Source organism: Palaemon carinicauda, chromosome 41 (assembly GCF_036898095.1).
Source record: "Palaemon carinicauda isolate YSFRI2023 chromosome 41, ASM3689809v2, whole genome shotgun sequence".
NCBI lineage: Eukaryota > Metazoa > Arthropoda > Malacostraca > Decapoda > Palaemonidae > Palaemon > Palaemon carinicauda.
The window spans coordinates 23,022,219-23,038,717 of NC_090765.1; the positions used below are offsets into that span (position 1 = coordinate 23,022,219).

The 16,499-nt window shown below is 44.2% G+C and overlaps 1 protein-coding gene across 4 annotated transcripts in view; it reads left to right on the top strand.

Moving 5' to 3' along the window:
• Positions 1-5,974, top strand: part of LOC137632328 (alpha-1,6-mannosyl-glycoprotein 2-beta-N-acetylglucosaminyltransferase-like) — a 115,878-nt gene extending 109,904 nt beyond the window's left edge. For 3 of the 4 annotated variants that reach the window (XM_068364255.1, XM_068364257.1, XM_068364256.1), the window contains one exon: positions 4,759-5,974. In XM_068364255.1, coding sequence (XP_068220356.1) covers positions 4,759-4,935 — 177 coding nt within the window. In that variant the 3' untranslated portion in view covers positions 4,936-5,974. The remainder of the gene's footprint in view (positions 1-4,758) is intronic. The other variant, XM_068364254.1, reaches the window with a different exon arrangement.
• The last annotated feature ends 10,525 nt before the right edge of the window (positions 5,975-16,499 follow it).

Sequence of the window (16,499 nt, forward strand, 5' to 3'; positions counted from 1 at the left end):
CACAGGTTCCGAGAGTCTTTTTGTAGGCAAGGTTTTGCAGTCACAGACGTTACCCTCGTCTCTTACCGCAACCATTCCCGTTGATCCTAAATGGGTTGTACGGCGAGACATGCAGAATAAGCTTGCCTCTCTTATGGAAGACTATTCTGCCGATAAGGTTCACGTTGATCCTAGCCGTTTATCTCATCGAGATCCTGGCCTTCAGCCGCCCAAACGAACCTTTGTGCGTCCTGTTGACGTTGGCGTAGCTAAGTCACGTCAGTCACGATATGTAGAGCCTCACTCGATGCGGTCACGTGTTGATTTTCAGCCGCATTTGGACATTAGGCCGCTTCCTAATGCTCCTGTTGACGTTCAGGACGTTCGCCAACCAGCGGAGTTGACTTGTTTTGACGCTGAGCGTCGACTACCGCAGTCTAGAGTTGTTTTGACTGCTCAGACTAGGCAGTCAAAACAGTCTCGAGTGGACGCCGAGCGTCCTCCCGCACCTGTTGTTGTTGACAGTTCACAGACTGTTAAGCAGTTACATGTCGTTGCGTCCTGGTCCGCTGCTAATGCACCAGTGCGTGTGGACTCTGCTTGTAAAGCATTGCCACCATGGTAGGTCTCTCCCTTGCTTGAGACTCGGCTATTGTCGGACAAGGTTCCTTCAGATGAGGAAGTTGCTGTTCCCCCTCCTACTGATATTCCCTTGAGGACTCTGTCAGACGGAGAGGAGCCTAAAGCTGCTTAGCCCTCTATGGACTTTAAATAAATCATGCTGATTTTTAATGATCTTTGTCCGGATCTTTTTGTAACTGCTGCTCCTCGTTCGCCTAAACGTCAGAGTTTACACTAGGCCTAGCTACTTCGAAGCCGTTGTTTTATAAGCTAGTGCTCTCTCGCTCTTCTAAGAGAGCTTTACGTTTGCTAGGCGACTGGTTTATCACCAGGAGGAGTTTGGGGGAGACAGCCTTTGCTTTCCCTACTTTTAAGCTGGCTTATAGAGCGAGAGTCTGATATGACACGAGAGAAGTTCTCGGCTTGGGAGTTCCTGCCTCTGCCCAGATAGACTTCTCAAACCTCATAGACTCTCCCTGGCGCCTGGCCATGAGACGCTTCAAGATTTTATGGTCGACTTCAGAGCTATTTTTGAGCGTTTGAAGTTTTGCTGTACAATTATGTCATGCATAAACAAGGCTTTCAGGGATGGCTCCATTGATCTGACAGCCACGTTCTCTGCAGGAACAAGTCCCTCAGGGATGGCTCCAATGATCTGGCAGCCATGTCCACTGCAGGAGTACGTAAGAGGCTAGTGCGCTCAATGTGTTCATTGTCAGGACAAACTTCACGATGAAGTCTACCAGGCTGTCTTGACAGCATTTATGGAAGGCTACTGGATGGTCTCTCTCGACCTTCAGGAGGCATACTTCCACATTCCTATACACCCGGATTCCCAACCGTTTCTGAGGTTTGTTTACAGGAATGTGGGGTACCAGTTTCGAGCCCTGTGCTTTGGCCTCAGTCCTGCTCCTCTCGTGTTTACGAGGCTCACGAGGAATGTGGCAAAATCCCTCCATCTATCGGGGATCCAAGCCTCCCTGTACTTGGACGACTGGCTTCTCAGAGCATCGTCCAGTCTTCGCTGTCTGCAGGATCTACATTGGACGTTGAGTCTGGCCAGGGAGTTGGGACTTTTGGTCAACCTAAAAGTCCCAACTGATCCCATCCCAGATTATTCTATATTTGGGGATGGAGATTCGCAGTCCAGTTTTTTTCGGGCTTTTCCGTCTGCCACCGAATAGAGCAAGCCCTGCTCGAAGTCCAACTAATGCTGAAAAGAAAACGTTTGTTCAGTCAGGAGTTGGAACAGTCTCGTAGGGACTCTCTCATCCCTGGAGCAGTTTGTCTCACTAGGGAGACTACACCTTCTGCCTCTCCGGTTCCATCTAGCCTCTCACTGGAACTAGGACAAGACGTTAGAGACGGTATCATTCCCAGCCTCCGAACCAGTAAAGGCATGCCTGAAATGGTGGGACAGCAATATCAGTCTGAGAGAGGGATTATCCCTAGCAGTCAAGAACCCAAACCACGTGTTGTTCTCAGACGCGTCGGATTTGGGTTGGGGTGCGACCCAGGACGGTCGGGAATGCTCGGGTCTGTGGACCTCAAGTCAGAAGAGCATGCACATCAACGGCAAGAAGCTGTTAGCAGTCCACTTGGCCTTGATGATATTCGAAAGCTTCTTCGAAACTAAGTGGTAGAGGTCAACTTAGACAACACCACAACTTTGGCGTACATCTCCAAGCAAGGAGGCACACACTCCTTCACGCTGCTCGAGATCGCAAGGGACCTTCTCTTATGGTCAAGAAATCGAGGCATCTCCCTGTTGACGAGATTCATCCAAGGGGACTTGAACGTCTTGGCAGACTGTCTCAGTCGGAGGGGTCAGGTGATACCCACGGAATGGACCCTCCACAAGGACGTGGGCAAGAGTCTTTGGGCTACTTGGGGTCAACCTACCATAGACCTCTTTGCCTCCTCGTTGACCAAAAGGTTACCAATCTATTGCTCTCCAGTCCTAGATACAGAAGCAAGTCACATAGACGCGTTTCTACTGGATTGGTCTCTTCTGGACTTATATGCATTCCCACCATTCAAGATAGTCAACAAGGTACTGCAGAAGTTCGCCTCTCACGAAGGGACAAGGTTGACGTTGGTTGCTACCCTCTGGCCCGCGAGAGAGTGGTTCACCGAGGCACTTCAATGGCTGGTAGACTTTCCAAGAAGTCTTCCTCTAAGGGTAGATCTGTTACATCAGCCCCACGTAAAGAATGTCCTTCAAAGCCTCCCCGCTTTTCGTCTGACTTCCTTCAGACTATCGAAAGACTCTCAAGAGCTCGAGGCTTTTCGAAGGAGGCAGCCAGTGCGATTGCAAGTGCGAGGAGAGCTTCTACCATTAGAGTATACCAGTCGAAGTGGGAAGTCTTTTGAGACTGGTGCAAGTCAGCATCTGTGTCCTCGTCCAGTATCTCTGTAGCCCAAATCGCAGATTTTCTTTTACATCTGAGAAAGGTTCGCTCCCTTTCAGCTCCCACGATTAAGGGCTACAGGAGCATGTTGGCTTCGGTCTTTCGACATAGAGGCTTAGATCTTTCCAACAATAAAGATCTCCTTAAGTCTTTCGAGACCTCTAAGGAACGTCGTTTGGCAACTCCTGGATGGAACTTAGACATGGTCCTAAGGTCCCTCATGTCAGACAGGTTTGAGCCATTACATTCAGCCTCCCTGAAGGATCTCACCCTCAAGACACTTTTCTTAGTGTGCTTGGCTTCGGCTAAAAGGGTCAGTGAACTTCATGCCTTCAGTAAGAACATCGGTTTTTTTTACAGAAAAAGCCACTTGTTCACTTCAACTTGGTTTCCTGGCCAAAATATGAACTGCCTTCTCGTCCTTGGCCTAAATCTTTTGATATTCCTTGCTTATCAGAGATCGTAGGCAACGAACTGGAAAGAGTATTATGTCCTGTTAGAGCTCTTAAGTTCTATTTAGCTCGTACTAAGTCATTACGTAAATCTGAGGCATTATGGTGCTCAGTTAAGAAACCATCATTGCCTATGTCAAAGAATGCTTTGTCATATTTTATCAGATTTTTTAATACGAGAAGCTCATTCTCACTTGAATGAGAAAGACTGATGTTTGCTTAAGGTTAAGACGCGCGAAGTTAGAGCTATAGCAACCTCCGTGGCCTTCAAGCAAAATAAATCTCTGCAAAGTATTATGGACGCAACTTTTTGGAGAAGCAAGTCAGTGTTCGCGTCATTTTACTTAAAAGATGTCCAGACTCTTTACGAGGACTGCTACACACTGGGTCCATTCGTTGCAGCGAGTGCAGTAGTGGGTGAGGGTTCTACCACTACACTTCCCTAATTCCAATATCCTTTTTAATCTGTCTCTTGAAATGTTTTCTAATATTGTTTTTTGGGTTGTACGGAAGGCTAAGAAGCCTTTCGCATCCTTGTCGATTTGGCGGGTGGTCAAAGTCATTTCTTGAGAGCGCCCAGATTAGGGGTTTGATTAGGTCCTGTTAGTATGGGTTGCAACCCTTTATACTTCAGCTCCTGGGAGTCTTTCAGCATCCTAAGAGGATCGCTGGGCTTCGTGAGGAAGACAGACTTATAAGGCAGAGTAATCGTCTAAGTCAACTTCCTTACCAGGTACCTATATATTTTGGTTTTGTTATATTGATAACGGTCAAAAACTCTTAGCTTATACGCTGTAAACTTAATTAACTCTGGTCTCTACCCACCGCCTTGGGTGTGAATCAGCTATTATATATTCACCGGCTAAGTTAAATATTTAAAAATGATATTTTAATTATAAAATAAATTTTTGAATATACTTACCCGGTGAATATATGAATTAAAGGCCCTCCCTTCCTCCCCAATAGAGACGCAGCGGGACGAGAAGAATTGAGGGGTTTGTTTACATGCAAGAGTGGTATCTGGCCGATAGTTGGCGCTGGTGGGCACACCCGCAACCTTCATAGCGATCGCTCGCGAGTTTTTTGAGTGTGTTTTCTGTCGAGCCGCTGAGTAGCAGCTATTATATATTCACCGGGTAAGTATATTCAAAAATTTATTTTATAATTAGAATATCATTTTGCACTTTCTATAATAAGAGATATTTCTAGTTGTTATAGAAGGCTTTATTTTCACTTAGAATTTTTTTTTTTATGCAAAACTTCTTTTCCTTTGATATTTATTTTCTCTTTTACAGGTCAAAAAGCACAAAGGTAATGGTGGATGGGGTGATAAACGTGATCATGGTCTTTGTCATTCATTTAGTGTGAGTACATCTCCAGAACATAGTATGGTTAACAATTCCTTTAGTTCTTTTGTACCCCTTTTTAATAACAGTTCCCTTAATGGAAGTGTGACTCGGAATATTTCTTGATCTTCTGATTGTACAGTATTGGTATTTTTTATTGAAACATTAATATTCTATATGTTGAGAGGATTATTGCATCTTGAACAGCATCAGATAGTAGAGGTAATATGCTTGAATTCTTTTCTTTTTGTGTCAACTTCTAAATTAGTTGTAGCTCTTCGCAGTTTCCTTATGAAAGCAGATGAGATATATTGTTATTCAGTGACCATGAAGTAAGAGGATTAGCAATTTCTTGAGGAATATCCTTATTGTAAAGTTTTGTTTTTCATATTTAATAGATTACAAGCTTCTGGTGCTACTTGCAGTTAGACTTTCCAGATGGCTGCCCAGATGAGATGAGATTTTATATATAAGATATGCACAAATAAAAGTTTTAGCAATGATATTTATAGAAAGATTAATGTCAGTGCATTCTTGAGTGCTTAGTTCAAGATTTTTATACAAGTACAATTTTGAAATATCAAAGATACAATTTCATAATCAAGTGCTTCAGAAAATAGCTCTTTCTGTCAATGAAACTCATGAAGCCAGTGTTATAGGAAATATTTGGTTTTATGCCTATCGCATTCAAGTAGACCATATACTTGTGACAAAAATAATTTTTTTTTTTCAAGTTTATTTTGCATTGTATTTAGCCTGATATATTTATTTAAACCAGCTCAGTTAACATTGGTGGTGACGAGGAATAAAAAAAACCCTAATTGAGTATCGCAATGGGACATGTAAACAATTATTCTAGTGCCCTATGTATGATTTTGAATAAGCTAAATATTTATTGAGTATCATTTCGGTTTTCTAGATATTTCATTATCAAATTTAAACATGTGAGTTATGGCAGTGAGCTAATATGTGTTGAAGGAAACCTTTGAGTGGTTAGGGTATTTGACTTCTTTTAACAGTTTTTTTTTTCAGGAATTTTCTTTTTTATGCCATTAATTTCCTCGTACATATATCATCATTCCAATGCATTACCACACCTGATGAGAATATATATATACAGTGAACCCTCGCTACTTCGCGGTTCGACCATCGCGGATTCACCACTTCGCGGATTTTTTCCATAACCCATATATATACAGTAACATATATATATATATATATATATATGTATGCATGTATTTATGTATATATGTATGCATGTATTTATGTATATATATATATGCATGTATATATGTAGGTATGTATATGTGTATACGTGTATATATATATATATATATATATATCTAAAGTAGGAAGATGTGATGTAGTTCTAAGGGAATAGTATGGGAAATATGTCTGGGTAATAAGCAAAGCTCTACCTCCAGTTTGTTTCTTCATTATGATCAGAGATGAATGTAAACAAAACATTGGTTGCCATTTTTTAACGTGCTTTTTAGCGTGTTTAGGAAACGCATGATATAAAATTGCCTTTAATATTTGTGCCTGTTTTAGTTTAGGGTACTGTAGTACATGCATTAAGTGTTCTGTACATTAAAGGGTAGTTTGTTAACAGTACTACGTACAAGGGAAGGTTTTAAAAGTCTGAATATACATGTTGAATAAATAGGTAAATATGGTGTCACTACTTCGTGGATTTTCACCTATCGCGGCCGCGACTGGAACCTATCTACCGCGATAAACGAGGGTTCACTGTATATATATATATATATATACAGTATATGTGTGATATACAGTATATATATATATATATATATACTGTATATATATATATATATATATATAAAATTATATACATATACATACATATACATATACATATACATATATATATATTTGTTCCTACACTAAATACAAACCCTCATTCTTTACTATAGAATATCTCCTATAGTAAAGAATTCGGGTTTGTATGTTAGGAAAAATACAAACTGCTATAAGTTTGTCATATATATATATATATATATATATATATAGTAAATTTTTTTATGTAGTATTAGCTACTCTGTTTTTTTAAGTAGTAAATATCATCATAGCCAGACTTGTAAAACACAAAGGCCAGGTACCACCCTATGAAATAAGAGATTACTGTATAATGGCATCACAGACTGTAGTTTAGATCAGAATAATTTTTGCATTCGATAGTGTCAGAGAATTGCCATAGACTAATTGAGGATAAGAGAGAAATACCAAAGTGTAAACAAGTATCTACAGTGTAATTAGAAGGTATGAAAAATGTTGTAAATGCATGCTTACCTTAAAGGTTATCCCTGGTCAGCGAATTCCTGTCCACAAACATGAATCCTATATCAAGGATGTCATTCTACTCGTCATACTCAATACCTCAAACAACATAATCCTTAACAAGAAGATTTATAAATGGTTGTGTAAACAACCTGAATATACAGAATGAAAAATTATATAATTTAGGTACAATTGTACTATAGAGTATTGTATCAGCTTCTTCAATGTTTCAGACATAAGGCATTCGTCTATATTCAGCTAATGGTATCTGTTTATTTGCCCAGTGGCACACAGACACTACCATTCAGTGCACAAATGATGCATTATGGGGCCAGTTTCTCAGTTGATAGCAAATTTATGTTACTCTTCTATCCAAACTATATTATTTGATGCATTTACTATATTTTATTTCAAATAACTATACCAAACACTTGAAGTAATTATCGGGTATATTATTGTCTAGATCTCTCTGCTCGTGCAGCTATATCTGCTCATTTGGTTCAGACCCCTCAGACGAATGTCTATTCTTAATATTCGGATATTTTCAATCTAAACTAGGTAACCTTTTTTGATAAATGACAGACCTAATCTTATTGGAGTATCCTTGTTTATTACGGACTTGTTTGTCACAACACATTATAAAATATAAACTTTTTGTATACTTATTTTATAGAATATAACTCATTATGTTTAATTTGGATTTATATTTTTACCAGTCAAGTTTAGTACAGTGTAGGACTCCCCTCATTTGTCAGTACCCTCAGACCAGGATAATTTTATAAAACATCATTAAAACAGAAAATACACTCTTTAGATAGAGGTTATAAGTCTTCCTTGACTAAGGTAGTTTTGGCTATAGGAGACTTGTTACTTAAATGCTGCAAATTCTGTCCTTGGCTGATTTGATAATCGATGTAATCTCACAACTATAAAACTACATTTTTCAGGTCTGATTTATTTTATCTCTTATGAAACTAGATTTTGCTGGGCAGCCTTCTTTGAACAAGTAACTCATTTCTTAACAGTTCATTTATTTGCTTATACAGTAAGTTGTTATGGATAGGAACTTTTATTTTTACATTTTAATAATTTCCCCAGACAGTGCAAGAGCAGAATGTTAGGCGAATGTTTTAAAGAATGGTTTATTGAGTATTTAGATTTTGATTATTTTGTTCTTTAAGATTTGAATTACTTTCTGGTTTTGTGAATACCAGTTTCCCATCTTTTAGGGAGTGTGGTAGTTAGCAATGTGATTTACTGCCAATATTCATCAAAATAAGCTGAATTTCAAGAACATTTAATATTTTTATCATTTCCTGTGACATGTGCGTTCTTCCTCCTCAATACAAATGGTTTTGTGACCTGTTCCGGCAGTTTAGCTCGTATCCTGATGAACCATGGGCATTACCCCAAGGAAAATTTATTAGTATGGAGAAAATTTTTAATTATATCAGTATAAGGTCAGTAAGCTCATGCCTCAAAGATATTGTCAATATGATTTACAGAAGTGTCAAAATAGCTTTCATCTGTTCTTTGTCTTCAAGTTTTACCTGTTTCAGGTAAATATTTTACTAATATTGTCTCAGGTAAGTATCAAAATAACAAACATTATTGAAGTAATTATTTTTTTAAGAAAATATGTTGCTTTTTATTCAACTGCATACTTTGGTCTTACTGGCTATGAGATATTTTACTACTAATATATAAGAAATTCTTACAAAGTTTTTTTTTGGTTTATGTATTTTATTTGACAAAAACCCCAAAATTAGTCAATTTTCTTTTTTCTTCATACTGGTGTTTGCATATACTACAGTACTGTAGTTAGATTTTGTAAATTTTTGGAAATCAAAATGTTAAAATTATAGATGAATATAATAATTCAGTTTGTGTTAGACCGTGTGGGGAGCTTAATACTTTGAGCGACATGTGATGTACTCTACATCCAGATGTTTTTACTCTCTTTGGTGCCATGAATCCAGTTATTAGTATTTTTTTTATTACATTTATTAAAAGTGTTACAAAATATGTGACACTATATATCAATGGAAAAAAATTTATTCTGCTATGTGATGAAAAATAATCTAATGTCCTATCAATAAATAGTTTTTGTGCTAGGATAATTTATGTGAAATATTCCACAAAAAGGCCTGGAGCTAGGGTGTCAAATTATTTAGTGGAAGGTTAGCACTTAGAGAGTTATGTTCCTGGGTCTACATATTTTAAGGTCTTAAACAAATTCCACCAATATCTTTGAAGTATTTTGACATGGGGTTATGTTTATACAGAACTGGATTATATTTGTTTTTATTAATTTTCTTTTTATCTTTTATTGAGGCATTATTAAGTAATAAAGATAATTTTCTAGAGATATTTTGGTCACATAGTAATTAAGATATGGTCACATGAAAGCAAAGGCACATGAAACTTACCTCAGGACGTTTGATTTTTATGGCTAAGAGATTGAGATTGAAGTCATTTGAAATTAGGCTTTTCAGGAAATCACTATAGCTGTCATTATTCTCATGTCTTATCTTACCTGTCAGTCTGTTTTAGATTGTATCAAAGTACATTTTTATTATAGCTTTGCTGTTTTGAAAGTACAGTACCAAGCGTATGCCAGGTTTTCATAATTGTCGTAATTGTATGACATTAGGATTTTGTTGTGAGAGATATGTCGTGAATTAGTCCTATATTAATATTAGTTATTGTCTAAATGGTGTGTTTAATGAGAAACAGATGCTAGTTATTTTAATATTCAACAGACCTCTACAAGTTGCACATTTAGATAAATATTTTGGTACATGTGCTAGTGCTGTTCATACCATTTACACATGTATTATATTCAACTAGTCTTGTCTTGCCAATTTGCACATGTTTAATGGTCATTAGGATATATATATATATATATATATATATATATATATATATGTATGTATGTATGTATGTATATATACACACACTGTATAATGAATATTAAGGAGATTAAGGCATACCATGTAATAAGATATAAGGTTCTTATTTTGATTTTCTATAGAAATACAATATAATAGCATCATCGTATGTAACATTTCTAAGTAAACGCCCATCAGTTTCCACATACAGTATGCAGTTGAATCACTGTTTATGTAACTTCTGTGTTGTATTGGATGATACATAAAAACTCATGAAAGGAGAATCCAAGAAATAGTTTCAGGGATATTTAAGTTGTTCCAATGCAGAGTACTTACCTCGAACTACTTTCTTAGGAGGATCTGGGATCTCATTAACCGACCAAGAATTTTGCGTAGTTTCCCCTCTCTCCGTTACCTTGTTCGGGGCGCTCCTGGGGCGACCTGGGGTCAGCGCGCGATGCTGCGCTGCTAGGTCTGAGTCGCCTGTAAGCGTCTGGTCGCGGCGTAGATATCATCTCGCCGCTCTCTCTCACTTATCCTGTCCGATCTGCCTTGTGTACTTGTGTTGCTTGCGGGTCCATGTTTCCTTAATTATGGAATCCCAGCGTCATCGTCCCGGACCTAAAGCTGGTAAGTCTTGCGGAGCCTGGCTGTCCAGGCCTGATGTTGACCCGCACATGCTGTGCGCCTCGTGTAGGGGAAATAAATGCTCCCCTTCCTCCACGTGCCTGGAGTGCGAGTCCTGGCCAGAGCTACAGTGGACCTTGTTCGCCACCAAGAAGAAAAAGGCTCCCAAACGTTCTCCCAAGAAGGCGGGCCTCACCTCGCCTTTGACGTTGCCCTCAGCGCCTTCGGAGAGAGGTTCTCCTTCAACTTCCCCTACCCAGAGTAGGGGACGAGGTAAGTTCGTTGCGGGGAAACGGCCCATTGCCGTTCCCCATGAGTCTGATATCGGGGATTCTGTTAATGTGGGGCCTACGCAGACGAGTGGGGGGGCTGCTAGTGTGGCGGAAGTATGTGTCGTGGACGAGGTCCTGGTGCCTGCAGGACCCATCTCCAGTGAAAACCCGGTGTGGGGGAAGCCCGAAACAGCGCCTACCCCCCCATTGTGGCAGTGCTTTTCAGGTTCAGTGAGTTCCGGGGTCAGCCGGGACAAATAAATGAGGACCACGTGTTCGTCGGACCCCGACTCCATTGTTTGGACAGCGCCAAGGACACCCTTCAGGTCCCCCATACGGCAGGAAGAAGAGTTCGAGGGGTGGTTTGCCTCCCGAGCCGCTTTTCGCATGTCCCCGGCGCCGCTTCCGCCGGACTTTATGCAGCCCTTGACCCCGGTATCTAGACCCCGGGCCCCTAGAAGAATTATGGAAGGAACAGAAGATTCCGACAGCTCCTCCTCCTCGTCTTCCTCCTCGGACAGCTTCTCGACCTACAGCTCTTCCTCGTTGGAGGATTCCAGCGACCGGGACACCAGGAAGAAGAGGAAGAGGTCCAGAAGAAGGAAGACTAGCTCCTACACAAGCCCTGCAAGGAAGAAGGCGAAGTCCTCGAGGAGAAGGAGCAAAAAGAAGAGTTCGTCAAGAAGGAAGTTTGTAAGAGTGGCTTTTCCCCCTCGCGGGTCGAGCAGGATGGCTGCCGCTCCAGTGTCTGCCTCGGTGGCCGCTGGAGCCGCTACCTCTACTTTGCCCAGTGTCTCTTCAGCTCCGCCCGCCCGTCGGGTGGAGCCGTTGGCACACTTTCCCTTGCCCTTGCCCGGCAAGTCATCGGCTCCATCCGCTCTATGGCATCAACCGCGGATGAGACCCAGCAGCTCGGCCCCCAGCCATTTTGTCGCACCTGCTCCGTCCAAGTTACGGAACCCGCCGCTGCTGCGACCTGCAAGTAGCTTCATTCGGATTTCCCCGGGAGGGGGTAGACCCATGACGGCTACCCCCGCCGTGACGGAGACAGCCGCTCCATCATCCCGGCAAGAGGGAAGGGACACCTCCGCTTCCATGGATACCTCCATGTTCGACGATGCTACCGACACGGAGGTGCAAGTAGTGGAGGAGTTGCTAGGCACTGGCGAGTGCTCCCCGGACGAGGTGTCGTCTTATAGGAAAGTCCTAGCCCTAATTCGCCACCGCCATAGGCTGGACTAGCCACAGCCGTCCTTGGAGCAGGCTTGGCTGTCAGTTCTTGGCAGGATGGTGGACAATCCTGTCCAACAGACGCCATCCCTGACCCTAGCCTTAGCGCCCGACGTTACCCTGGGAATGGAGCACGTCGACCGGTTTGTGGCGGGCCCTAAGAACTCCCTGAGAGCCCAGGGTTCCTTCAGCTCCTACTGGGACTGAGGACTCAAAAGAAATTTTATGTGCCAGACAGTCGACACTCAGGGCCCTGCACACTGGAGGAAGCCGTCACTACCCTGAACCAGGGCAACTCAGATGAGAGGAGCCTTAATGCCCTGGTGGTGTTCTCACGAGCGGAGGCTGCCATGATGGAGGACATTGCTCAGGACATAGTAAACGTAACCTCATGGCTGGACTGGTGGGCTTGCACCCTTGCAGGGTTTAAACTGGCTCACAACCTATTGGTTCCAGAGAACTAGGCCCTGCTGCAGGAACTGATCCACTCGGGGGGGAAGGGAATGAAATTTCTCACCTTCCAGTCCCTGACCCAGACGGCAAACTGGGTCCTGAGGAGGAGGGACACAGTGCTGAACAGACTGCCCCGTAGACTCCCCGAGCGGGAAGCTGAATTCCTGAGAAACGCACCGGTGTGGGGAGAGACCGTGTTCCCCCTGTAGGTGGTGTCCGAGCTCAGGCAGCCGGCGACAAGATGACCCTCACACAGGAGACCATCAGGGGACGGGGCCTACCCGCCTATGCCTCCGGCTAGACAGGAGGCCTCCTCCCCTTCCTGGCATCAATCCCCACGGCCCTCCCACAGGAGCAGCGCCCCAGCCCAGGCCTCCTTTAGACCAAAGTATTCAGGCTCAAGGAGAGGCCGTTCTAACCGTCTCCCCAGAAGGAGATAGGGAGAGAGGCCCCCCACACCTTCCCACACCTCAGGTAGGGGGATGCCTCAAGCATTATTGGTAAGCATGGCGAGACAATGGTGCGAACTCCTGGATGGTGACAGTCCTCAGGGAGGGATACAGGATTCCCTTCCTGTCGGATCCGCCCCCTCTAATACCCGAACATCGAGCAGAATGGCTGGCACCCAAGGACACCGAGATGAGGGCAGCCTTGCAAGGGGAAGTGGCAGCCATGTTGAGCAAGGGAGCTCTCCAACCCGTCCAGAAGCCATCCCCAGGGTTCTACAGCAGGCTCTTCCTGGTGGAGGAAGCTACAGGAGGTTGGAGGCCAGTCATCGACCTCTCGGCCCTGAACAAGTTTATCAAGAAGACTTCTTTAGCTATAAAAACGCCGAAGTCGGTGCTGGTGGCCCTGAGAGAAGGGGATTTCATGATGTCTCTGGATCTCAAGGATGCCTACTTTCAATTCTCCGTACACCCCTCCAGCAGGAAGTTCCTCAGGGTAAGATGGGGGTCCCAATCCCTGCAGTTCAAGACCTTCTGCTTCGGCCTGTCAAGAGCTCCTCAGGTGTTCACGAAGGTGTTTACCTTGGTATCAGTCTGGGCACACAAACAAGGCATCAAGCTGATCAGATACCTAGACAATTGGTTGCTACTTTCAGCCTCAGAGGCAGACTTAATGGAGCAGGGCACGAAACTTGTACAGTTCTGCAGGGAACTCGGGATTAAAATCAACCTGGAAAAGTCCCTGTTAGTTCCAACCACCAGGATGACGTACCTAGGGATGGTCCTAGATTCTCAGCTGGCGAAGGCTTTTCCCTCCCAGGAGAGACTAGACAACCTAGACCAAGTGATTTGCCCGTTTCTAACAGACATCCCAAGGAGAGCCAAGGATTGGCAGAGACTCGTGGGACACCTGGTCTCATTGGAAAAACTAGTTCCCCAGGGGAGGCTCAAGCTGAGGCCGATACAGTGGAATCTGAAGGACCTCTGGTCGGCAGAGGAGTCCTCTCAGAAGGTAGTCAAGATGACCCCGGTCTCTAAGGACATGCTCCTTTAGTGGTCCGACAGGAAGAACACTCTGAAAGGGATACCGTTTGCGTCCGCCCCTCTGGGGATGCTGCTCTTCACAGACGCATCGAAAGAGGGGTGGGGAGCTCATCTACACGTAGAAACAGCAGAGGGAAAGTGGTTCCTAGAGGAAAAGACCCTTCATATCAACTTACTCAAGCTCATGGCAGTACAAAAGGCCCTTGCGACATTCGCTCAGCTTCTTCAGGGAAACTCGGTAGCCCTCATGTGCGACAACGCCACAGTAGTGGCATACATAAAGAAGCAAGGAAGATTGAGGTCAAGAGAACTGTGCGCCCTCACAGCTCAAATCCTGGAATGGACCTAAGAGAACCACATTCTGCTCACAGCCAGGTTTATTCCAGGAAAGAGAAACGTCCCGTCGGCCTCAGCAGGACAGGGCAAGTAGTAGGGTCGGAATGGTCCCTATATCCGCAGGTGGCACGGGAGATTCTCCAGCTGTGGGGCTCCCCGGTGATAGACCTGTTCGCCACGAGACTCGATGTGCAGCTACCCGTATTTTGTTCTCTGGTACCAGACCTGACAGCAGCGTTCAAAGACGCCTTTCAGCACTCGTGGAACGGTCTCGATGTGTACGCCTTCCCCCCTTTGGGATCATCAGCAGATACTCAACAGGCTAAGACAGTCAAAGGCTACAAAGATGACTTTGGTAGCGCCCTGGTGGCCGGAGAGGGAGTGGTTTGCTGATCTACAGGACCTGGCCACTCTTCCTCCTTGGCCCCCTCCAGCAAGAGAAGATCTGCTACATCAGCCACACTTCCGAAGGCTTCACGAAAACCCCCAGGGCCTGAGGCTACACGCGTGGAGATTATCAAGCGCCTACTAAGGAAAGAGGGATTCTCGGAGAAGACTGCTCCCAGAATGTCGGGATATCTCCGGAAGTCCTCGTGTGTAGTGTACCAGGCCAAGTGGGCCACGTTCATGAAGTTGTGTGCCACACAACCTGCGGCCTTAAGACGTTTCAGTCCATAGAATTGCAGACTTCCTGGTTCACTTGAGGGACGACCTAGGAGTCTCCATTCCAGCCATCAAAGGAGTCCGTGCAGCACTGGGACAAGTTTTCCAACTCAGGGGCATCAACCTAGGGGCATCTCGCCACATCTACATGCTCATCAGAAGCTTCGAGCAGTCTTGTTCCCCACGCTCCTCAAGGGTTCCGCAGTGGGACGTGGCCAAGGTCCTCAGGGCTCTTTCGAGGCCTCCCTTCGAACCCCTGAAGGATATCTTAGATAAAGGCCTCATCCTCAAGGCTGTGTTCTTACTAGCGCTAGCCTCAGCCAAGCGGGTGAGTGAGCTCCATGGCTTGTCCTTCGAAGTCTCACACTCGAAAGGGTGGAAGGAAATGTCATTTAAGTTCCTACCAGAATTTGTGGCCAAGACCCAGAACCCAGCAGTTGCGGATCCTAGGTTCGAAGAATTCTCTATTCCAGCAATTCCTCGCTCTGACGACCCTGAGGACCTGCTTTTGTGCCCTGTGAGAACGATCAGGAAATACCTCAGTAGATCATCCAAACTCAGACCAGCTATCAAAAGTTTGATTGTCTCTTCAGTCTCAGTCAAGAGAGCGGTTTCTAAGAACACGATATCTTTCTGGCTTCGGCAAGTTATCAAGAGGGCTTACGACAGTGATGGTTCCACGGTTCCTGGGACCCCGCAACCCCATGAAATTAGGGGTCTTAGCACTTCCTTGGCTTTTGACACCAACATGGCAGTGGGCCAAATCATGCGAGCAGGTACTTGGGCCAGGCAATCCACCTTTACAGCCCACTACCTGAAAGATTGCACAAGGAAATCCCTGGACGCCTTCTCCATTGGGCCAGTAATTTCCGCCATGCAACAAGTTTAGTGGTTTTGGGCCCCGGGTAGCCCGTGGGAAGTAATCGCAAGCGACATAAGTTCCTCCTTACTTCCCCCCTTTCCTTGATACCCTCTCCTTTTCACCTTTTCCTATCCTCCTTCCATGTGAGAGATGGACGATGGGGGAAAACCATGTCCGGATTATATATAAAGGTGAGTTGTACATAAGGTAGGCTTTTGCTTGCTTTCCCCGACTCTCCTACCTCCCCGCTGGGTCGTCTAGACCTAGCCTCCTATCTGGGTCTCGTGCCCCAGGATGTTATTGGATATTCCAGCCTGTAAGACACTCCCTCCTCCTAAAGTATAAGTCTCCTAAGAAAGTAGTTCGAGGTAAGTACTCCGTGTTGGAACAAATCACAAATTTTATGTAATTTGGATTTTTCCTAACAGTACTTACCTTGAACTACTTTCGGGTTATTGCCCTCCCATCCGGCCCTGAGTATCTTACAGGAGTTCGAGTAGGACTTAAACATACGCTTACTGACGACTCAGAACTAGCAACGCAGCATCGCGTGCTGCCCCGGGTGCCC